The sequence below is a fragment of the Eurosta solidaginis genome, chromosome 2 (assembly GCF_040869045.1).
Source record: "Eurosta solidaginis isolate ZX-2024a chromosome 2, ASM4086904v1, whole genome shotgun sequence".
Lineage (NCBI taxonomy): Eukaryota > Metazoa > Arthropoda > Insecta > Diptera > Tephritidae > Eurosta > Eurosta solidaginis.
In genome coordinates, this window is record NC_090320.1 from 3,453,169 (window position 1) to 3,478,131 (window position 24,963).

At 36.3% G+C, this 24,963-nt stretch overlaps 4 protein-coding genes across 9 annotated transcripts in view; 2 read left to right on the plus strand and 2 right to left on the minus strand.

The window, feature by feature from the left end:
* NimC2 (Nimrod C2) overlaps window positions 1–24,963 on the plus strand; it is a 28,904-nt gene that overhangs the window by 3,540 nt on the left and 401 nt on the right. Inside the window, exons 4-9 of the mRNA XM_067769068.1 lie at window positions 1,070–1,317; window positions 14,608–14,791; window positions 20,904–20,993; window positions 22,855–22,963; window positions 23,036–23,094; window positions 23,149–24,960. Of these exons, the coding sequence (XP_067625169.1) occupies window positions 1,070–1,317; window positions 14,608–14,791; window positions 20,904–20,993; window positions 22,855–22,963; window positions 23,036–23,094; window positions 23,149–24,960 (2,502 nt within the window). The remainder of the gene's footprint in view (window positions 1–1,069; window positions 1,318–14,607; window positions 14,792–20,903; window positions 20,994–22,854; window positions 22,964–23,035; window positions 23,095–23,148; window positions 24,961–24,963) is intronic.
* On the minus strand, window positions 108–5,599 carry NimC1 (Nimrod C1). Of its 2 annotated transcripts, XR_010949290.1 has the most exons (4): window positions 5,239–5,599; window positions 748–2,668; window positions 582–691; window positions 108–548 (listed from the first exon to the last, which is right to left on the minus strand). XR_010949290.1 is itself a non-coding variant. In XM_067764076.1 (3 exons), exons 1-3 carry the CDS (start codon window positions 5,449–5,451, stop codon window positions 651–653), a joined length of 2,175 nt encoding a protein of 724 aa, XP_067620177.1. In that variant the 5' UTR covers window positions 5,452–5,599; the 3' UTR covers window positions 517–650. The 2 variants fall into 2 exon arrangements, 1 of the variants encoding a protein (XP_067620177.1); XM_067764076.1 differs by having other exon boundaries at window positions 517–691.
* NimC3 (Nimrod C3) lies at window positions 7,999–9,319 on the minus strand. The gene has a single exon (XM_067764081.1). The coding sequence runs from the start codon at window positions 9,136–9,138 to the stop codon at window positions 8,329–8,331; it is 810 nt and encodes a 269-aa protein (XP_067620182.1). The 5' UTR covers window positions 9,139–9,319; the 3' UTR covers window positions 7,999–8,328.
* LOC137239130 (uncharacterized) lies at window positions 12,926–16,933 on the plus strand. Of its 5 annotated transcripts, none has more exons than XM_067764082.1 (5): window positions 12,926–13,139; window positions 13,214–13,889; window positions 15,143–15,563; window positions 15,619–15,891; window positions 16,797–16,933. In XM_067764082.1, the coding sequence occupies exons 3-5, from the start codon at window positions 15,401–15,403 to the stop codon at window positions 16,862–16,864; spliced, it is 504 nt and encodes a 167-aa protein (XP_067620183.1). In that variant the 5' UTR covers window positions 12,926–13,139; window positions 13,214–13,889; window positions 15,143–15,400; the 3' UTR covers window positions 16,865–16,933. The 5 variants fall into 5 exon arrangements, with proteins under 5 accessions (XP_067620183.1, XP_067620187.1, XP_067620184.1 ...); XM_067764086.1 differs by having other exon boundaries at window positions 15,637–15,891; XM_067764083.1 differs by having other exon boundaries at window positions 13,214–13,310.

Below are 24,963 nucleotides of genomic sequence, written 5' to 3' on the forward strand. Positions count from 1 at the left end.
ATATGACCACATAAAACCCTTAAGGCCATTACCCACCCCCTATTTCCATGAGGAACTTGTGGTCGCCAGAGTTTCGCCTGCTTAATATGTGCATGATACATTCATAATTTTAACAGGATTCCCCTCGCTTAGGTGAGTTTGTCCCCTTGAATCACCAGCTTTTAATTTTATTTAACTTTATCGTATGCAAATATTAGCATGATGAGAAGATGAAAAATATGTTGTAGTCTCTTGAAGGTCTCTTCATATACAATTTAGAAACCATAAAATAAAGTTTAAATTATTCGATCACTAGCAGAACTTATTAAACACTTTTCAATTAAAATTGATAAGAAATACCGACAATATATACAACTCCTCCGAATTTTCCTGAAGTCTATCGGATCCACTGAAATCCGAAAAATTCATCGATTTAGAAAATCAGGAAAATTTTGGGAAAAAATGATTTTACAATTCTGACATCCATAATTTGTTTTCGTTTCTAAAGTTCTGTGCGTCGTGAAAAACCAAACGAAATTTCAGGTAAGGTAATTAATTTTCTTTGATTCATCTCTTAAATTTTATTATTCTGCTTGCAGCTAAATTTCTGACACAACATAAGAACTTTGGGTTAAAATATGGGCTCATTGCGGCCCGTAACAGAAATCCATTTATAACTTCATCAGCAAACTTATTGGTATTTCGTGTGCACCTAAAAATATCGAGCTCGATAAAATAATATTTGTAAAATGCAGAATATTTACTCACCGGTGTCATGACGTGTCTGATAGATGCGAACACACAGATAAATGATGGCTATAATCATAATTGCAATAAGTATTGAGCCGGTGATAAACAGCCATGTTGGTTCAGCATTATTCGTTCCGTTTATATCGTAATTGGTCGACGTACGGTTAACCTTACATATATAATTTTTTATCAGTTCCCCTCGTTTGTACTCCAAACGTGTTCCTGTTTCATGACAAACACAAAATTGTACTTCAAGACATGCCTCATTGTGTAAGCTGCAAATTTCCCTGCACGGTTTGCTAGATTCCTCTTCCAACTCTTCCTCCCAACAATAACACAGTTCATTACATTTTGATATATTGATCGCTGGTAATAGAGCTGCAGCATTGTGTTGTTCACCGGCGATTGTTGTTAATGACTCAACGACAAGACCGTTGGTGAACCATTCCTCATATTTAGTTGTAGACGAAACAAAATTTTTTGTTGAGCGTAAATCCTCTGCAGATGAATTCGCTGTTGTTTCCGTTGTTAGGCTGGTAGTCGTAATCGGCATACATTCGTTCCCTTCGCCGTTCCAAGTGCAGTGTGGTATGCAGATATGAGCCAGTGTGGTATTCGTATGCGGTGCATAACCTTCATGACATCGACATTGATCTGGCGCCATGCAATCAGCGTTTACACATTCGGGTATACACATCGGCTCACATTCGTGTGCGCTCAACATACCGCTCACCGCATCAAATTTAGGTTTATATTTATCTTGGCAAAGGCAAATATCTGGTGCAGCGCAGTCTGCATTTATACAAGTTTGATTGCAGATGGGTTCGCATTTGCTGTAGTCATGCGCGGTTAGTTGGAAGCCTTCATCACATGCACAAATCTCTGGTTCCACGCAGTGCCCATTCTGACAATTTTTAGTGCAAATAGGTTCACACATACCAAGTGGACCCATCAAATAGCCAGGGCTGCAGACACATACCTCAGGCGCACAGCAAGTGCCATGTGGACAACCATGCGCACATTTGGGTTGACAGTAGGGAACATCCGCATTTGTGCTATTCACATGTTCATAACCATCGAGGCACTCACACACATTTGGTGCTACACATTTTCCATTAGTGCTGCAATTCTGTGCACACTGCGCCTGACAATAGGGGCGATGTTGTGGCGGATGATTATATTGATAACCGGGTTCGCATTCACAGTGATTTGGAAGAATACAGCTGGCATGGAGCGGGCAGCGCTGTTCACACACTGGCACGCATGTGCTGCTATTTGTTGCAACCACTTCATTGTCATCATTTTCGCTCTCGTTGAACATCGTGTAGCCGTCGTCACAGCGGCATTCATCAGGCGCTATACACTTGCTGTGCGCCGGGCAACCTTCATTGCAAACGGGTATACATTCATCATCGCTACTTTCAACTATTGTTTGCTCATCGCTTTCTATTTTGTGCACTTGCGCTGCATAACCAGTGCGACACGTACATTCATCAGGTGATTTGCAGTACATATTTAATGGGCAGCCATTTTTACAATCAGGTACGCATTCAAGCCCGTCCGGCGTATGTTTGTAGCCCGTTTCACAGCTGCATATATTTGGTGCTATGCAGTGTGCATGTGGTGGGCAAGGATTGGTGCAAATAGGGTCACAGCCATCGGAAAGATCGAATCGGGTTTTATAGCCCACATCGCAAGTGCATTGAAATGGGTTTGTGCAAGAGCTATTCGTGGGGCAACCAGCTGGACATTTTGGTTTGCACTCAATTAAACTAGGTATTGAAGTGGTGGAACTGTAACCGAAGTTGCATGTGCAACTGTTAGGACTAGAGCAGCGACTGTTCACTGGACATTCGGGTGTGCATATTGGTTCGCAATCGAGAACTCCTTCAGTATAACCAGGACAGCAAACCGACACCACTAGCGGAACGGTGGAATACTGCAAGAAAAAAAAAACGTTAACGCAGCGAAATTTCTTTTATAAATAATAAAATAAAATGTCAAATAAAATTTTGCTGTTTTCACTTGCTCGAAATGTGCTTGATCACTGCAACGTTTTCCATACGGAGGCCGCCGCTATAACAAAAGCGGCAGGTGGGATGCTATCCGCCGCTTTAACTGTTAGGGAATTCAATATCTACTCAGAAGTCAGGCGGCTATCAGAGAAATAGGCTCGGCCACTTTCGTTGGCATCTCATTATTTTTTGATCAAAATTATCTGGGTGCAAGGAAATAAAGATATCCCTTGCATCTGTAAGGTTGATCCCTTGGCCCGGGCGAATTGAACGATTTTGTTAGTGGAGACTTCGCGAGAATTTCGCACGCCACTTCATCTCTGCTCCTGAACAGGTTGGCCTCAAGTCAGCTAAGCAAACTTTCTGTTAAAGGCGGCACATAGTTCGACTTCCAGGCAAATATATTCAAACCAATAATTACTTGTTTTTGTCAAGTTGAAAATTTATATTTGGGAAGAAAAGGAAGTTGATAAAGAATCCGAAAAATAAATAATTTTATTTCGACTGTTTATTGGGAACTTTTTGGGCTAAAAAACAACACTCAAAAATGTTTCCTTGAAATGAGGAAAATATCTATTAAAATAAGAAAAAATGCTATATGATATTTCGCTTTTGAAGTCCTTCCTGAAATTTGGACAAGTGGGAATAACTTTCTTAATATGGAGAAAATTGTACAAAAAAAATTTAATTGTGAATTTCTAGTGGCAGTGCTCAACGTCACAGTCGAGTGCTCTTGTTCACTGAGCTAATTCGTATATGCACATTAATATTATGAGAATATTGAAGCAAATATTCGTGATTAAAAAGATATGCGAAAAGTGTTCCGAAAAATTACTGACAAGTTTTATAATTTTTTAGGAAATGCTTTGTCTTATTATTATTTTTATTAATTTTATTATGACTAAAGGTGATATTAACGTCCTTCTGCAATAGAAAGACATGAAGCATGTTCGTGGTCTGCTGAGACGGTTATGGACAAGCTTAAGACCAATCCGGCTTTGGAGCTATTACAGTTCCGATCGAAGGGATAGAGTTATATAACTCTCAGTTTTGAAGATAGTCATTTTTATCTCTTCTACAATTTGTTTAAGTCCAAAATGTACTTCATCAATTATTTGGGGGTCCTAGCGCACAGGCACAATCACACCTATGCCGGACGAGGAGTGTGGGAACTGAATGCTCAGCATTTGCTTTTTCTATTGTTATCTATAAATTGTATTACGATTACTTGAAATGTGGGCTTTAATGCTTCATAAATGTGACCAAAGTTGACTTATTAGAATATTTTATTTATTTTTTTTATTGTTTTGTGAGTTTGAAACTTTATCATTGGATTCTTTTTTTCAACTACATGAAATATGCGTTTTTTGCATTCTCTCTTTCAATTATTCACATTCCTTTGTTATGCAGTTTGCTAATGGAATTTATCAACATTTTATAAATTTTTCTATAATAAAATATTAATCTTGATCACACTGTTATTCAGGGGGATTAAAGGAGCTTCTTTTAAATATGGGATGGTATGGCTAGACATTTTTGACTGCTGGTATTGCTTGAATGTTTTGACTCTCTCGGTTACCGTTATGAAAAATTTGTTTCAGGATCACGCTATCTTAGATTTAAAAACGCTCCATGAAAAAAAAAAAACTCTGAAGCGGTACTGAAATTCAACACCAATAGCGCTGATATAGAGTGGTATTGAACTAAACTCTGAGAACGGCGCATTTTCGAACTGGCAACTGAGATTGGGTGATACTTCACTCAGCAGTCGATATTGATTATCCTAAACAGCGTGCGTTGGCTTTGTTCCATCGGATAGCCTTTACTATAGTACGCGTTTTACAGAAATTCGACGTATAGAGCCACAAAATCCGACCAAGATATTTAAGTCTGCTGTCGAAGTGACATACAATGACTGGAAAATAGATATTGTTCCGTCGGTCTTTCGATCAGATTGTAGTAAAAGCGTTACTGATTTTTTCGCAATATGACTTTTAATTTATAAATCTAATTTATTATGTAATTTATTTTTCAATAAATAAGCCAAACCGACTAAGATATCGTTACCTACATTTTTTTCGTGACCCTTGTCGTAACCCTTTTCATATTTATATATCGCACGTTTTATTTTAAACTAATTCAACTTAATATTTTGACTTTTTTAAATTTTTCGATATACCAACATAACCAACTGAGAAGATTATGCTGACATATATGGAATACTCAGACAGATCAAAGTAGTCTTTGAATCTCACATTAATAATGGAGCTTCATGAAAAAATAAAACTTTCTTTGCGTTTTCCCAACAATATTAAATTTTGAATTGCATCCGTTTACAAAATCCATCTATCGCCGTCGCGGGAACAATGCCGTACACTTAGAACTATGCTTTACTAGTTAGTTCATCCCGAAACATTTTTTACGTACAACGTTCCTAGAGCACTGGTTACTTAATTTTAAACTTTTATCGATAACACTTGAAACAAGTACTCACTTCTGTTGTATATTCAAAGCGATATCGCGTTCTCCTCACTTGCATGCCTAACCAATTTTGATCCCAATAACTTTCACGTCTTGGCACCAGTTTTGTATGGGGTCTTGGCACATATTTGGTTTGTGTACAACGTTGACCCGAAATAAATTTGATAGACGATAGACAACCCGTCAATAAAATTAACGTAGCTATGAATATTTTAAAAGCGAGCATTATTGTTAAAGGACACTCGATTTGGTTTGTTCAAAGGAACTACTTTATTTTAAAATTTGAAACAATTCGTTTCTCTGCCCGCTTAACAACAAATTTCCACCAAGTTTATTTGCGAACTAAATGGCTTGCCTTACAAATCTAAACTAATAAACCAAACCAAAAGTACTCATTCGAAATTTAAGTTGAAACAAAAAGAGAAAAAATTTTTTTTATTAAAAAAGTATAATGCAAAGCCATTGATATTTATTTATGTTATTGAGTAACAAAAAATAGCAAGATTCAAATACAGGGTCTAATTCTTTATCGCTCTACATAAGTGAGCGGAACTCAGCCGTACGTATCATACACAGTCGGTAGAAACTCGATTGTCCAACAATCACTTTGGGAATTTCCCACATATTTATGTCTATAGGTTTATGCTGAGCTTAATTTCGTTTGCTATTAAAATGTTGATATTGATTTGATAACGACTCTCAAGAACCAAAAAAAATTTCGTAAACTTTTCTTGGTAGATAATTTTTTTTTCTGGTTGAGCACAGCTTTGACCGTTTAGGTAAAATTTCACTTCAGAATCTTGTACAGTGTTTTGAAATACAACACGATCTCAAAATATTGTTTTGAAAGTACCGTAAGCGCTAAAGTGAGGACCGTTTTAGCCAAAGCTCCCGATTTGAAATAAGTTTTCAGCTTCGTAAATCAAAACTAAGTTAAAGAGACTTTGTTAGTTTTCTGCTTTTGCTTCGTTAGAGATTTAAGTTGCACCCATAAAAAGAGCGCAGTCTTTATTAAAGCCTTTGACGTAGGCAACGTCGAAAGCTGGGGTAGCACTCACACACATATATGACGACAAAGGGGTGTTAACTAGTAGAGTCGTGGATAGTCGCGTTGATGGGAACATGAACAGTTCCTGAATAAGTTGCCGGATAATGGCGAATTTGTTGGCAGCTCCTGGTATAATCGGATAATGATGCGTCGGTGAATGTATGGAGATGTCAAAGACGGCCGATGGAATAGATGACCGGGAAGCTTTGGATCGGTGATCGATTTATGATGTGTTGTAGGCTGATGCCTTACGACGAGCAGGCTAAGAAGCTTAGAATATTCCCGCCGTAAGAAAACCTGTCCCAGAGGCCCCTAAAATCCACAGATCTATAATTTATGACTAGGTGATATCAGGCTAGTATCTTAATGCGCTATTTTCCTCAACGTACCGCATCAATATCCTGCAAAAGACCATCATCATTGATAATATTCTCCAAAAGCTTCGGGTAGTGTCTTTTTAAGTACAACAACAAGAAGAAGAGGGGATATACGGAAGATGAACCCATGAAAAACCACCGAGTCGATGTGAAATAACCAATGGACGAATGGCTGTCAAAAAACCGACGGATTGATAACTAAGTTGTCTAACAACCGGTAATTGGTTAGCTAATTACCGGTGTGTAGATGTCAAGTCATATCACCGCTGAACCGGTGGAAGGTAAGCCCAATTTGTTCCGTGGTCTGGACACGTGGGTGCGACGGCGAAGGATCAACAGTGTTTAAGAGATGAGAAGTAAGCAGCTGTACCACAGTACTGCACACACAAAAAATACTTGGTGTACGAAGCACCAACAGAGTTTATCGGAAGTGGAAGGCTTGTGTAAGGTTTGAAATGGATCTCACAGAATTATGGTACAAAACCCACCTCATCGAAAACGTGCTTTGTAACCGTTATATTAGGTTACTGATAAACAATAGAAGAAGTTAAAGACCACGCAATAAGCGATTGTTTCGCGAATAAAATGGTAAAATGTAATCACCTGCAGTGTCTCTGTGCTTCGAATTGTGCAGTGTTAACTTTAGGTAAAACGTTTTGTGACGTAATGCGACGGTGTAGCAGGTAGGAGTGATGCTCCTGAGAACGCCATAGCTCGGTCTTAGTGCATAAGGACATGTATGATTCTTAGCTAACAAAGAGTATGTAACAGCGTCTTCTAGATGACGTTCTATGGCGTTTCGAGTGAGCGTGCGCCTGGCTATATTTATCGAGTGATGGAAAAAACACGCAACATGAGAAAAAATACTAACTTTAAAGGCGGATATATGGACATAAACGCTTTGATCGCTTTTGTATTGCACAGCACTGCATAAAAGATTGGCGATTAGAACATTTTTTCAGTTTTGCGAATTTTAGTTTCCGATTTGAATACAAACGCGTAAATAATTTATGTATGTATGTAAATACAAATAAAATATATGTAGATATATAAATAAGTTAATACATATTTATAGTTGAAGAATGTATCGAAAAATGCGCCACAATTGACCGCTGTCTAGAACAAATTACGCTGAAAGTGTTTTTGCTTGTCTAAATTGTTTTGCACACATACAAATCTACATAAGTCTACATTCACACTTGCAATCAGAAAATAACTTATTTTAAATTTTTTGGAGGTAGTATGAAAAAAAGTTCAAACTAATTTCATCAAAAAAAACTGCTAAATAAGGTACTAGATTTTTGAAAGCAGGTAGATTAGATATTCTGTGTCCTTTGATATCAAGAAATTTTGTATTTGCTCTTATGTAAAACAATGAATTGCTTTCTTTATTTAAAATTGTAGATTTTTACAGGATTTTGATACGCGGTTTAACACTTCAAATAAAGTTGCATGCCTTCGCTAAAATAGTGAACAAATTTTTTACAAGGCTAAAGCTTTTTCAGGACTCAAGTAATAATAGCACCCTTAAAACTTTTATTTTTATTTTATCTTCACAAAGCGTTGCACAGTAAGGCACACAAAGGCTTATGTAACACATAAGTATGTATATGTAAAAAAAAAGTTTAATAAAAAGTATATAAACATAAATACACTCCATATCTCCTTGCGTAAGTATCTACGTATTCACTTTCTCTTTATGTTTTGTTGCTGTTCTCGTGCTTTTAATAACTTCGTTTAGAGCGTTTTCTCTCTCATCATCTTCATCCTCATCGCCATCATCCCCATCTTCCAATGCATAATCGCTTAACCCTTTCGCAAGCCGTGCAGCTACCTTTTTCATCAAATCTTCCATAGTCATTTCGATCTTTACGCAAATATTTTGTTCAACGTCATAACGTTCATCCAAAGCTGCACAACGTATGCGCTGACATTTAATTGGCATTAACCAGCCGCTGGTATCCCAATAGCCTGGACGACATTTGCATTGACTACGTGCTACGCACTCACTGTGACGGGGACAGCCATTTACGCAAGTCGGCCGACAATCAGGTAGCTTTTGTTCTTTGTCATTCGTTAGATGTTCCTCATAGCCGGAAAGGCATTTACACTGATTAGGTGCCACACAATAGCTAAAACGTGGACAGCTAGGCTCGCAGATAGGTTGGCAGAATCCTAGAAATAACGTTCGATAGCCGGGGCAGCAAACTGTTTGTAACTCCCATCCTACGCCTGGTTCACTTATAACTTGACTTTCATTTTGGCCGACGGCGTCTTTAATGCTGTATGACCCTGCATCCCCCTCATGAGAGTTATGTGTTACTGTTTCTTGGTTTGCGACGCTTACATTTTGTGTACAATATTTACCGGTGATGGTGAATGCTGTGATGCTGCTTAAGCCTTGTAGTAAGTAAGTGATCACCAGTACCGTTGTTGTTGTTTGTTGATTACAACAGCAATGCAGGTGTGTACAAATAAAATAGATCATATTTACTTGCTCGTGTTAATCGAAATTGGAGCTCAATCATTTCCTTTCTGATACACAACGATCGAATCGTTTTACACGGACGATTGGAACTTTTCCTACTGCCCGCTTTAGAGATGTCAGTCAGAATAATAATAAAACTTGCTGATCAGACAACAAATCCTCGCATGTTTTTCTGTTTAACTTTGTTATTATTAAAATTTATATGTATTTCAATGTTTTTTATTTGTATGTGAACGTATTTGAGTTATCAACGTTCGCGCGCTACTATAAGTTCAACTGATAGCTGCAAGCAGTCGGCGCGCTCGTGGATTTAATAGAGAGGAACAAAGTATACTTTTAAGCCAATGAAGCATAATATATTTTAAAGAAAAAAACAAACTTTTATAGCAAAAAGCTTTAACAAATAGTATTGTAAAGTCTGTTTGAAAAGTAGGGATTTTTAAAAAAATTCTAGGGATTAATAAAAAATATGTGGCATCACTGTTTTTACACTGATACAATTTTTAAACAATTTGTTTTTTCCTGTCTTCAAAGTGTATTGGGGTTCTTATTGTTAAAGTCAAATGATAGATTGAGGCATGCATATTCTCTTCAATGGCGCGTGTGGCGCTGAAAAGGTCTTGTAAGCTATTAGTAGCTGCAATAGATACTACACGAAGTAGCTAATTCCGCGGCTGTGAACCTCATCTGAAGTATTTGTTACAAAAATATTGAGCGCAATGAGTCGGGTGAATTTAAAAGGGCTGCAGCTGCGTTAGGTACTTATGAGGCAGGTGTTCAAGAAATATTCGCGCCAGATATAAGAAACTTGCCATTAAAAATTGGTACTCCACGGATATCCCTAAAACAACTAAACAGAAATGCGATTATTACATTAAGGTAACAAATGGATAGCTTACCAACATTTTAGAGAAAAAAATCTTCAGATGTTTGTTCCCCTTTACTGGTCAATGGGCGAACAATAATGTGCTCTGAACCTGAAGCCATGTGGGATGTCAGGACTAACGACAAGTTTCTCTAAGAATGACCTGCTGTACAACTTGATATCCAAAGGCGTTATATATTATTGACTTCGGTTGTACTAATGATGTCATCGGATGCTACTTTCAAACGAATAAGAATATTGACAGTTGTCAAACAAAACATAAAACAGTATCTGAGTACAACTTGAATCGTGAACGTGTGATGTTGGCAGAGCATCCTTAGGCCTGTCGTAAGCTTCTGCTCTCCCAACATGAAGTGACAAATATTTTTGAAATATACATTACTGATTAAAATTGCGGACTTTGTGACTGGCGTGGTGCCAATTAAAAACCAAAAAATTAACCTTTTTATGAGAAATAACGGAGTTAAATATTATTGAATAACGGAGCTACTGTGAATAACGGAGCTTTTGTGTATAACGCAGGAAAATTGAGATTTAAGCATTGGCGTGGTGCCAATTAAAAACCAAACTTTTTTTTATATACATATCTAAATATAACGGGATGTTGAAAAAACGTGACGATAAGCCACATATTAATACAACACATAATTATATAAAAGAAACTTCTCGAAATGAGATTTAAGAACTGGCGTGGTGCCATTTAAAAACCCAAATCGTTTCATATACATCTTGATCTGGCATTACCGGTTTAGTCGACGCCAATCACCCTAAATACATGTTGAGTAAATTCCAAAAAAAAAAAACATTTCGAGCGGCTGAATGTATTTATGAAACTACACATCTGGCTGTGCTGTGTCTGTGGTTGAGAAGGAGGTGTTTCTTAGCCACCCACCTGAATAATTGTTTTTCATTATCGTACTAAATAGTACCTGCTAGATATTTAAATGAGGAAGATGTAGTGGAAACTTATTGAATAAAATAGCATGAATAAAATAGCATCAACTCGCTACTTATCAACAACTATAAGCATGGCTCATGGATTAGGTATCGCTCATAGAGTTATTATTTAATGCTTGGCAATTTCTTGTGACTAAAGTTATGTGGAATGGCCCTTTCCTACTAATTTAATCAATCAAACAATAAACGTTTTCTGTGAGATTTGGTTTATATTTAAAATACAAATTATCACGAAACTGGATGCGTATTAGGCATGTGTAAAATCTTTATTTCGCACATTAGATTGTGTGATTTTATAATATCATCATTGAAAAAAGCTTCAAACTTAATCATGCGATTAAAAGAAGTGTGTTCACAGGAACTGGAAATATATATGTTAATATTAATTATATTTAATGCATCTTGAATTTGAAATATAAACATTGAAACATATACTAGTATGTGTAAATATATCTAAGAGCTTATTTTATTAGTATCAAAACGTAATACAATGAAGCTTTATATGCATGTAGTTATTCATTAATGCTTACATGTATTTGTATGTATATATTTTATCTATATGTAGCTTAGGCCGGGTCGATTTGTGGGGAGGCACATCAGAATTCGTTTTAGAGGTATGGTTCCTTCGGCAAAGTTTCTTATTTTGATCCCTAGAATACGATTTTCACAGAGCAATGAGCGATTTTCAAATCGACCCGTCCTAATGTAGCTACATGTACACTAATAAAAATAAAAAGGAGCGCCAAAATTAAAACAGAAGAAGATTGATAATTATTTTAGAAAAAACGGCAGCAAAAGGGAGTTATTCCCATTTCAGAGGTAAACGTTGTGCGTTGAAAACAGTGAGAAGGGGAATAGAGTACAATCTCTTAGTGAGATAGTTCTGCGCTACTTTGGAACTAATGCGATTCGGTGCAGTAGGATGCAATAAAAAGCGATGTTAACATAAAAGCTCTGCTGAATGCACCAACATGTAATTTCATACTTTATTTTTTACATAAAAAATATTTGTACTAAAAGAAATTCAACGATGGCAGTTAGAGAAGAATCACGCCATGAAAAGCGGGACGTTCATATGGCTGCATGGACAGAATTTCCAATTTATTTTCACTTGGTCCTTCCAATGTTAGCATGACCCTAACTCTTCCTCTGTTACAATAGCAATCATCAATAATTCTTCTTTGATACTCGCCGTACGGGTAGAGAACTCAAGCAAATATTCCCTAAAAGAATCTCAGATGATGTTCTTTGCGTCCATGCGTCTTCACCATATTTTTAGAATTATTTTCAGCAAAATGTTATGACAAAAGCTTCAGCTCCTATGTTTGTTGGAATTTTAGTACGTTCGACAATTTTGAGCAAAACTTTTTAGGTTTCATTAAATGGTATAGTTAAAATTTTCTTGGTGTTTTTAAAATTTGAAAAATAGTCTATGTTAGAGTTGCCAAATAATAATAGTAGCATTATTGAGAGAGTGTTGCTTAATTGCTGTTTATGATACGTTCGATTGCCTAGTGATGATCAATAGATTGTCAACATTTCATTCACCATGAACGCGACGTTGCCACAGCGGATCAACTTTTGCCGAAGAACGTGATACTCTGTTATAAAAAGTAACGGTGCTACAACACTACAGCTCAAACACAATCATATTTAGGCAATTCATAAGAGTATTATATACGTTGTGAAGTCTTAAGTTTTAATTTTTTTCATAGTTTTCAATATAAAATTTGATTAAATCATAGCACATAGGACAAATAAGAGACTTCGTAAGCCACCATATTATTAACAATTTTCAAAACAATTTCCATTCTGCATTTCGGTGCTATTTATTTACACACTACTGTACATGCTTTGTATATTGAGACCTAAAAACATTTACAAATGATAAGAAATAGCAGTTTCAATCTAAAATTTTGCTATGCTGGCGTAATTAGTCTGAAAGGGCGCAAATTAGTCAAACGCTAAATAAGCTACTGTAAAGACATTTTAAATACTTTAGATAAACAAGTTTAAAAACTAATATAAACAAATATGTATATCGATGATGAATATGATTTTATTATTTCGTGGTCATAATTATTAGCAGCAATTGTTGTGTTGGTGTTTTTGTATTGGTATTGCTGCATATGGCGTTTAAGTGAGCTCAATCGTAAAGGTAAATAGAAATTCAAGTGCAAAGAAAGTGAGAAAGTACCCACAGAACTTATATTTATTTTTATTCATTTTCAGCCAATAGAAAGCGAGAATGTGGTGAAAACGAAGAAGTTTATAATGAATTGCTTTGTGATTAAATTTTATGTATGAATTTGGATTTATTAATTGGAATGTACGTATGTGTGTGTGTGTGTATTTATTTTGTTGACTTACAATAAAATTAAATTTTATCTAAACAATCAACAAACCATAATCAATAACTTTTTGAATCAAAGTGGAAACAGTTTAAGAGTAAACCTAAAAGTGCTAGAAGCAGAGATTCATTGAACGGTTAACCCTGCGACTCCGATACAAGGCAAAGGGGTTTATCAGCGCAATATGCTTTTCTCACGTTGTTTGAGATCTTTCAAGTTTTGTGTTAAAAACGAATTTTGATAATGTGGTGGAATCCCTTAATATGTATAACGAAATTTGCCATCGTTATATTAATAAATCGATAACTTTAACGATTACCCAATATTCGTAAATTTCCCTACCGTTTAAGTAACTATTGTGGTTACATGATAGAAGATTATTTAAATTTTGTAAGCAGCATTATGTTAGAAGCCAATTTCTTCCATTTAAACGAAATATAATCATCGTATCGTTGGCGTTGTTAAAAATAAGTTAGTAAATAGCAGAATCGGTATCGCAATCGAAAAATCATTAGCTAAAATTTGGACAAATCACATTGTTTATCTGGTAATATAAGGTAAAAATAGCGCTAATTTAACATTATGTTGAATCACATCTAAACCAAAAAAAAATTTTCTGGTTCAAATCATATATTAAAGTATTATTTAGGGACCATGTCAAAATCGTTTTCGGGATTTTTTCGAGATCATTTCGGAACCATTTCCGAATAACTCTGCGACTATATACACGTAGCTTCTGAATTTTTTCGTCATAGTTCTGATGATGATGATGATGATTCGAAAAGTTTCGTAGACACAGCCTAGAAATATTCCTGACTAAATTCTACATTGGTAACGATGTATAACCTAAAACTATACCGAAATGGTTTCAAAGTGATTTGGAACTAGTCTATAAATTATCTCAAAAAAAGACACAGGAAATAATCTCTGCATGATCCCAAAAATATACGGGCTAGACGCAAGATAGAGCCTGACGTTGTAGTCAAAATAGTAACGGAAGAAACCAAAACATTTTCGTCATGGTCCAAATTTAAATTTTTTCCAATTATGCTCCGAAATTTGGGGAACAAAAAGAGTATTCCAATCTCGTAATATACCAATCATTTCCGATTTTCTTTTTGAACAGGATTTAGAGGACTTCCCAAAACTATTTGAAGAGCAGCGCTTTTGTTAAAATGAATTTTTTACTCTAAGTGCAAACTCGGGTTATTTATGGTCATACATGAGGGAAATACGCTTGGAACATTATTTCTTTTGTTCTTTAATATCGTAAAGGATGTCATTTCAATGAGGACAAAACCCAATGTATTCGTGGAGATGACGAAAAATTAGGAAGTATGCTAGAAAACGTGTTAGTAGTTACTAACCGCAGTTGCTGTCTTGAGGCTGTCAGCTTCTCACGTTTACATGGTTTACCACCAGTGGCTCCCAGAGGATTCTTGGAAGCAAACACCCTACGGTATTGATCTGTTTGAAGAGCAAACTAAAATTTACTTATATGTTTAGACGACTCTTGGGTTACATTTTGTTAGACTAAAATAACCTGTTAAACTTTGTTCTGGACAAAGCCATCGATCCATGAACAAATTTTTTTATATCTAACTCACGTAGATTTTGCCACAAAAAAAGTTCAACTTCCACACAGTGCGGCGTTGTTTCGGTAATACAGCATTCATTTAACATGTTGCTGTAAAAGTTTTTCTCAGTGTAATAATCGCAATATGACAGGGTTCGCATTTATGCTGTCCTTCAACCATAACGATGTGCAAAAACAGTCAATGATAATCTCTTATTTCTTATTTTTATATAGAATCAGCTTTTATAGGAAAAAAGAAAAACGGAAAGAGTAAATCTTTACTTAATTTAATAAAAAATATATTTATACGTAGCAGTGTAAGAAATACAAAAAGACAACAACAACAATGCAAGCAAGAGATTAATAAATAGTTCGAGATCAAACTCGGTGCAGAAGAACAACAACGCTTAAGGGCAACATATTCAGTTTCGAACAACGGGCAAGAAAGGACGTTCAATTGTGCACAAAAATATTTAAATTAAAATTTTCCAAATGTTCGCCAATTTTCAAATTTGGTTATGTTTTGTTGTTTTTGTGTTCTATCCAACAGTTTTTAACAAATGTGAAGCCCGTGTAAACACAAAAGATATTAGCTATCTTGAGGTAACAGGTGGTGCTCTAAGAAACACAACAACAAATAATAACAGTTCCCCTGGTATGAAAGTATAAACAATGTTGCAATATGCATATAAAAAAATTTTAAATTTAAGTGTTTTTGTCTTATTTAGCCGCTGACGAATCAGATATTTTAATGCCACCCATTGAGATTACAGAAACTATTGCCGGTATTGCTGATGTTACGATTACTCCAAGCCGCGTGAATAAAGAAAATAAAGTGGAGTATTCTCACGCACCACTTTGGTGGCACAATTATGATGCTTTACTGATGAGTCTTGGTGTTATGGTGATGTTTTTATTGATGGCTGCGACTACGCAATGCATGTGGAGGCGTCAACTAGAACTGCCAGTAGCCGAGTGGGAAGGTGGGTAATTTTTAGAGTGCATCTATTTATTTGGAACTGTTTAATAAAAAAAGATATTTCCAAAAACGGCATGATTTTTATCACATATTCACTGATATGCTTGTTTATATGTATGTTAGGGATATTCTTTCACAATTCGTATACCGAATTAAGTAAATCATTCCTATTGCGAAAAATTGCTCCAATTTCCAAGTTTTGAGGAAATTTTCTAGATCTCAGGAGAGGTATTATTTTTTCATGAAAATACGAAATTATAATAATGTTCATACACTTGAATACATTTTTGTTTGAATTTTTGTTTGTTTGTTTTTTTCATTTCACCAATTCACAGAATAAGAGTTCTCACCAGATCAGGGCCCGTATCATCTTATATCATCCGTGATCGAATTAAATTTTTTAGATGGCAATAGTTCTAATGGGTAATCGGATTATGAAAATATATGAAATGGTGGCTACTAGCACTCATTACTTCCATAACTCGTTATCATTTTTACGAATCCTTTGACAGTTTCTGATTTATCGTTTGAGTGAGATTGCTTTTCGTATAACAGGACACGGGCTCAGTTTTAATAGCACAAAAAATTACCCATACAAAATATTTGGAGATGTGTTCCGTTCCTCAACTATTCACTTAAATATTCTGTAAGCAAAGCTTATCATCATGTAACAGCACTTGTATTTCCACGGAAAAAAAAAAAAAAATGTTTGATTCACATGAAATTAATTTTTCTGATCCTTTAACTTTTCTTAATTGTTTAACAAATTTCGCGCGAATCTTTAAATAGACACATTTCGGTTTATGTAATAAACTCAAAATTATTTGTGTTTTTTTTTTAGTTTAGGGACAAAGATTTCAGAAATATTATAAAGAGAATAAGTAATATAATTCTGCTTTTTCTTTTTAGTGGAAATCACCAGAATTTATTCCAACACACCATGTTATGCTGATCGGAGTCAAATATTAGTTTATTAAAAATTTAATTGTTATAGTTAGTAGTTTTGTTATCTTATTATTATAATTAAATTCGAATTTAAAATAAACTGAATAAAAAAATTAGAAAATGTAGATGTTTAAGTGACTTAAACTATGAACATTTGTCGTTCGTTTGTTTCATTAGCCATTGAGTGTGCTTTTAATTCTCAACTGGTTAGTGAAATATCCTAAAGACAGTTTAAATTTTTTATCCCAAAGCGGGGTTTTTCAAAGCAAAACAAGGTGGCTCAACCCGCAGCCAATACCTTGGAGCCCCCAGTGCTCGCCCCAATGAATACATACAAGGTGTAACAGGCGCATAGTGACCTCTCTCTAAATAAAATAATATACCGCCCACTGAAATAACAAATAATATAATAACAAAAAACTATTCGCCCGTCGAATCACTAAAGCTTAGACAGTAGATATTAAACAATTTTGAAAGTGATTTTAGTTTAACTATGCAGTTCTTAGAAACTTGTCGCGTATTTTGTACCTCTGGGACGACCACAGTGGCTTCTGAGCAAAAAGCTGAAGCGGTTACGATTTCATAAATTTGTTCGACTACGCGACGAAATTGAACGCATAGAAGCTCGCGAGCTTTGCAAGTATTTCGCTTATGTTCGAAAAGAAATCGTAAGCTCTACTTTTTAGTGTCTTGTTGGAAATTTTGTTCTGTGAAAACATGAAGTGAAAAAAAAAATTTTATTTTCATATATCTGGATCAATTTTTGTGTTAAATATTTATTCGTTTCATCGTTTCACAGAACAAGAATTCCCTCCCCCTCCCAGCCACGATATACCCTTTTAACGGTGTGAGATTTTGGTGAGTTCCTGTTCTGAGGATTCCAAATTCAATTGGACCAATTAGGTGGGTCTGATAACCTTTATATATTCTAACGCAATGTGGGGTCAAAATGTATTTTGTTTAGAGGCGCATATCGATCTTGAACATTTCCAAAGTGTCTTTTCACTCTGCCATATGCGATTCATAAATTTTATTAGGCTAGCTTTTTACAAGATATTAAATTTTGATTCTTTTTTATTCACGGTGCAAAATATAATAACAGTAGTACGTTGCATATATATGTATGTGTACGTTGTTGTAAAATGTTAAAGTTAGTAAATGAAATAAGCTTTTATTTTGCCAACATATTAGTCATCGTCTGCTGTAAAAACGCTTACGTTATTTCCAAAGCTTTCCCAAATACAGTGGTGTACAAACTGTAGAAAGCTAATTTCGTGGTTCAATAAACTCTTTTAGTATAAAAATTGCTACGTGGTTGTAGTTGTTAATATTAAAGAAATTATTGGCTGATTTTCGATTGTATTTTCGTAGATTTATAGCAATGTAAAAAAATATTGTAAAACATATTACTTAAAAAATGTGATCACCGAAATAATAAAGCTGCTTCTGTTGGTATAGAATTAATATTTTAAGATTTTGATATGTAAACATCTTTGCTTACAGCGGGGGGAATCCTCATTAGTAAAAAACAGGAGAGGAAAGGAGAGGAGGGGTGAGGAGAGGAGAGGAGGGAGAGGAGAGGATAGGAGGGGAGAGGAGAGGAGAGAAGAGGAGAGGGGAGGAAAGGAGAGGAGATGAGATTAGAAGAAAGGGATAATACATTAGAGATCGAAACTCGAAGGGTAATGGTGCGGATTATTTGTAGAAAAGTAATCGACACCGCTAAGAAGTTCTCGAAAAATTTTCGATTTGTTATCAAAAATGAAGGGTTCTTTATCGAAAAGTTATCGATATGTTATTGGATTGCTATTACTTATTGGACGTCTAACAAGCTGGGGTTTCGATTCTTCGTTGGGAAAAACCGGCGCCAATTATTCACAACAAGGGTTAAAGTCGTCTTCTACCTGGTCCTTCCAGCATAGTGGGGGCCGCTCTCTTCTTCTGCTTTCATAGGCAGGTGCCGATAAAAAATACTTTCTTAGCCAGAGCATTATCTTTTATTCTCATAAAATAACCCAGCCAGCGTCTCCGCTGGGTTTTAATTTACTGGACTATATTGATATATCCGTAAAGCTCGTACAACTTATCATTAAATCTTCTTTTATATTCTACATTGCCAATGCGCAGATATCCTTAAATCTTTCGAAGATCTTTTCTCTCGAACTCTCAGACCCGCTTCATCTGATGTTGTCATGGTCCATGCTTCTGCACCATATAGCGGGAAGAGTACGATAAGTGAGTTGTGGAGCATGATTTTGGTTTGCCGAGACAGGACTTTACTTGTTCAACTGTCTGCCTAGTCGAAAATATACCCGTGGCTTAAAATATACCCGTGACAGGTATTTCGTTTGACACCAGGTACTTTTTTTGTCCACATTCACCATTAAACCCATCATTTCCGCTTCCTTTTCCAGTTTGAAGTAAGCAAAACTTACGACGCGGGTATTCAGGCGGATGATATGAATTACGTGCTACCAATTTGTTATCGGCGTGTTATCGATTTGTCAACAACGACTCATAGAATTGTTTTGAAACAGATACCGATACAAATTTCATACAAAATCGATAAAACTTCTGCAAACCGTCGATAACAACCTGATAAGAAACCAATAAAAAGCCGATGACTCAGCGATAACAAGCTGATAACAGGCGAATAACATAACGATAATAAAAGAATATCTTAAGTACAGGTTATGACCAAAATTGTATGTTTTTGGTGAAGTTGCTTCTCTTTACCTTCAACTACTAAGCGAGCTCTAGTCAATATAAAAAATTTTATTTTGTAGACGTCTCCCTGCATGTGTACACATCAACCTGCGCGAGTATTTGGTACTTCAGCCCTTTTTTCATACTTCCTCAATAATATTAAGAGATTTCCGAGTTTTTGTTTTATTTTTATCGTATATCCTTTTTATTTGCCCAGAAACTCTTTCCACGTCAGATTTACACACTAGTCAATTCGAACAAATTAACGTTGATGCTTGCTCTGCACATATAAACATAAGGAAAAATTACTAATTGTTTTAACTTTCCTACTGCCACTCCTACTAAACTCATAATGTTATCTAAACTATTCATGGCCACCCTTTAACATTCAATATGACAACATTGACCGCCATTTCTCAGTTGCATCAATGTATATGTATGTATGAATTAAAATGGGAGCACCACATATATGTATGCATGCATGTATGTGTTTTCAAACGATAAAGCATACGATATATCCAAGTCACTCCTACCGTTTATACAACCAAAAGGGCTATTTCGAAAGTTTTCTGGGTTGTAAGCAAAAATTCATCATAGGCCCATCTACATATGTATGTACACAAATATATACATATATACATACGGGTTTAACTTAGCAAGTGCAAATGGATCGTGGAGCAGAATCGAGTTCAAAGCACTTACAATATATATATTTTACTGATACCTCTGTGTTTGTATGGGGAGCCTGGTGGTTCTTTGCCCCACAAATGCGTATGTGTGTAAGATCGCTTTTTTTTTGCTTTAGGTAAATTGCAATGTAATAATCAATCGCACATATACATATATATAAGTATATGTAAAAGTAATATTTTAATGATATTTTGCGCTCATTTGACATTTTTTTTATAAAATAAAAGCTGCATATTATAAGTACTCCCGGATTGATTTCTGAGTTCAATGAATTTGTGGAATAAGAAGCTCACCACTGATGTCTTTAATTATATGTTTGTAAGTATGTGTGTGTGTAAATTATATTCTATTAATTTTAATATTGCTTAACTGTCGCAGTTTATTGTTTTTTTTACATTGTTTACAGATAAGCCGATAATGATGGTCCGGTAGTACAGAGTACTAGCCAACGGGTATCATTAAATTTTGTAATTGAGGAGTTTTGTTCATTCCAGCAAAAGCTATTAACATAGTCAGATGGTTTTATTTAAATTTATTATATTTAAAATGAAAAGTATGAATAAAACGGAATAAGTCGAGAATTTTAATAAAAGAAAAATATTTCATCAAATTAGTTTATAACGAGCGCGGTACTTTTAAATATTATCAAGTGAAATAAATAATTTTTTTTTTGAGATACACGAAAATGTATAAACATTGGCAATTTTTTGCTTGGAGTATATCGCTGCATATTGCTATCGTATCGGCATGTGTTGTGAAAGTACCGTAAGTGAGATGAAAATATTATAAAATTTTTTTGTCGAAAATTTTAAATACTTTGGTGTTTCGTTGTTGTAATTGCAAATAAGAAAAGGCTGATAGTGAAGGCGGTCAAAAGTCCTTGCAGCTGTAGTTCTGCAAACTGTTAGACACTGTATTTTGTTCAGAATAATAAGATCGAATTCATAAAACTCCTAAGCCAAGCACTGACGTCTTATTGATGCCATGGTTATAGTTCTTAGTAAACTTGCTTACTACCAGAACTTGTTGAAGTCAAAACATAGTAGAACCCATTAATATCAGCAAATTTTCCAGGGTATGTTCTAAGCACGGCCGCACTTTGAATGTAAGCTCCTGTCGTTAAAACTTGGCATACATCTTTAAGATGTTTCATAAAAGTATTGTTCCCGAAGTTTGTAGATATAATATGCTTCCGGAAAATTGTTCTATTGCCAAGCGCTGTGAATGGAGCTTACTTTATGGGACTCAAATGATGACTAATAGCAATTTTTTGCCTGCCTGAAATGGCGGTATGTTATGCAACGGAAATAACATTCCATAAGTCCGACAAATTTCTCGACAAGATACTAACTTGACAGGCCAAAAGACAGTCCTAACAAAAAAGACAATCTATATAATTTTCCGTCATAACAGAACATGTACCGAAGGGTGCAAGCAATTTTTTAAAATAAAGTACCTATTTGCTCAATTTTTTGTCTTGACATGATAAAGGCATGTTGGGACTCGATTACCTCTACAAGTTGCTCACTCAACTCTACGGAATCACAGTAAGCCTTTCTTGTGTGCTTTGCTGAAGGTCACGTTATGATTCGTTTTCATCTGTGACAGTTTGTGCTACTTAGACAACCAACGACGTGAATGTGCTCCAAATGATCTAGGACAAATGATTTGGTCGTGACTCACTTGGATCTCCCGAGGAGCTATCCAAGGTTGAGATCGGGATCATTCGGAACTTTATCGTTGCTACCCAACGATTCTCTAAGTAGTTATATCTACGTCACCGTTAGTTTAGTTTATTATATGTGGTATTACAACGGACCGTCATGTTGTCCAAGTGAGCTTCCTCTCATCAGGGAAGCTACCACCCAACCTGACCTGACCCTGACCTGATCTAGGACGCTCATCCAGTATCGCTCTAAATATCGTATAACTAACCATATTAATTAAAAACTACTCGAAACTTAATAAGTGCTATTTTTACAAAGCCGCAGGTTCCAGAATCCAGATCGAAAAAACTACTTTAAGGTCCGAACGAATGAGCACTTAGGGCAATCTCTTCAATGTAGTAGGGCAAATAGGTTGTCATTTACTACAGTTAAATCAGACCTCCTGTTAAGGATTTGCTGGAACTTGCCATGGCTCTTTTGTATTATACACCCAGTTTAGAATGCTCAATCACCTCTCATGAACCCTGCATCTTTACGCATTTACATTCGAATATTTACAACTAGAGGTCATGCATTGCCTGAGCACCGACTTCCGAATCATCAGTCCAGGGAAGGGAAATTTAGGGAGAAAATTGCAGCTGAAACATAATGAAGTAGTCGAGCATGCCGCTCAAAGTACTTTCATTTGGAGGAGTATTTTTCTGTTAACAACAACAACATCAATATATGTGTAAAATATGAAGGCTCAATGTAAAGCTCAGCATAAAATCACTGCTACAGTCAATCCCATGGAAGACTAGCATGTCTCAAATTCCCATGGAAGACTTACACGGTTCACGGTTCATGTTCGCGTGGAAGACTAGCACAGTTCGTTATTTGAGTGGGAGACGAAAAACAGAAAAATTTTGATCTTTCATAGGACCGACGACATAACAAGAATATTTTTTTTAATTTTACAGGCAACTCAAGACACGTGTGGCACTTGTGACGATGCGTAAATACCCAGTTGACCTAAATTGCACCGGTAATTGTAGTGCAAACCCTTTGGTATTGCGTACTGTAAAAGAGGTGAAAAGAAATTTAAAAAAATCCTGTAATCTGAAATCTTACTGTGTCTGTCCACTAAACTTTCTACTCTAGAACTACACCGATATGGAAGAAGTTTGTTGTACTGGTTACGTACGCGATACAAAGACTGGGTAAGTGAATGTGTTTCAACTAGGCTACAGTTTAATAACGCGCCTTTCACACAGTGACTGTCAGCCGAAGTGCGCTGATTGCAAGAATGGCAAATGTGTGCGTCTTGATGTTTGTCTCTGCAATAGTGGTTATAATAATCTCAAGAATGCCACACTCTGTGAACCAGAATGCAGTGAACCCTGCATAAATGGGAAATGCATCGCACCGGATGTATGTAGCTGTAATAAGGGCTTCAATTTTATCAATGGCAGTTTGACCGAGTGTGAGACCAAGTGCTTGGTAGATTGCACCAACGGCCGTTGCGATTCACAAGACAAATGTACTTGCAATTTTGGTTATGAACGCAATGAAACGCTGGGACTTTGCGTGCCTATCTGCGAGGAGACGTGTGAGAATGGTATTTGTAAGGCGCCCAATGAGTGTGTGTGTAATAGCGGTTATGAGCTGCGTTTAGGTACGTTGGGTAAATGTGATCCGGTGTGTAAAGGTGGCTGTACGCATGGCTCTTGTATTGCACCAAACTCATGTCAATGTCAGTTGGGTTATTCCAATATACTTGGACTGGCCTGTGTACCACATTGTAAAGAAGAGTGTGTGAATGCACACTGCACGGCGCCTAATCAGTGCACTTGCTTAGAAGGTTATATCTATCGCAACAACTCACGCTCTGAGTGTGAACCTACTTGCCCGCATGGTTGTGAGAATGGCTTCTGTAATGAGCCGGGTCGCTGCGAGTGTCATGAAGGTTACAAACAAGTTGAACCACATGTGTGTCAGCCGATTTGCAAGAATGAATGTTTGAATGGTTATTGTTCCGCACCGGATACATGCACTTGCAATGATGGCTATGTCTATAGAAATGGTTCAAGCACCGAGTGCGAACCATTTTGTCCGAGTGGTTGTAAGAATGGTAATTGTGTCAGTCCAGGTGTTTGTAGCTGCTTACCGGGCTACCAAGCTCTGCTGTCCTATCTCTGCATACCGGTTTGTGTGCATAATTGTATTCATGGCGCATGCACTGCTCCGAATACGTGCCGCTGCTTTAACGGTTATCGTCCAAATCCCTTAAATCTGTATGAATGCGAACCTGTTTGTAATTTCGACTGTGGGCATGGACGCTGCATTGCGCCAGGTATATGCGAATGTGATGCAGGCTACTCCAAAAAATGGGTAACTGGGCGCTGTGAGCCACACTGCCCACAAAAGTGCATCAACAGCATTTGTTCAGCGGGTGGTGTGTGTCGTTGCTTTGAAGGGTTTCGTCTACGTAAAGGTTCTAATGCGATATGTGATCCCATTTGTTTGCCATCATGCATTAATAGTAATTGCGTTGAGCCCGATATGTGTGAATGTTGGACCGGCTATGAGGAGACAAGGCATCGCAATTTGTGCATAGCTCATTGTCGTCCGTTTTGTGAGAATGGCAAATGTGTGGCGCCTAATAAATGTCAATGTGCCGATGGTTATCGCGTAACGAACTCCAGCGAACCGCATCGTTGTCAAGCGATATGCAAAGATACTTGTATTAATGCCGAATGTCTACGACCGGAGGAATGTGTTTGCCTGGATGGTTATAATTTTCTTAATGGCAGTCAAACGGAGTGTGCACCAAGTTGTGAACAAAATTGTGGTCATGGTAAATGTATTGCACCGAATGCTTGCAGTTGTGATCTCGGCTATCGTCTCAATCTTAGTAATGATACCGAATTGCCTGTATGTGTGGCATATTGTAATGAATGGAATTGCTTGGAAGGAAAATGTGACGTCAATGGAATATGCCAATGCAGTAAAGGAATGACGTATAGTCAACAGCGTGGCGCATGCGTGTCACAAACCGGATCGATGGAGGAACACATCGTAATGAGGTA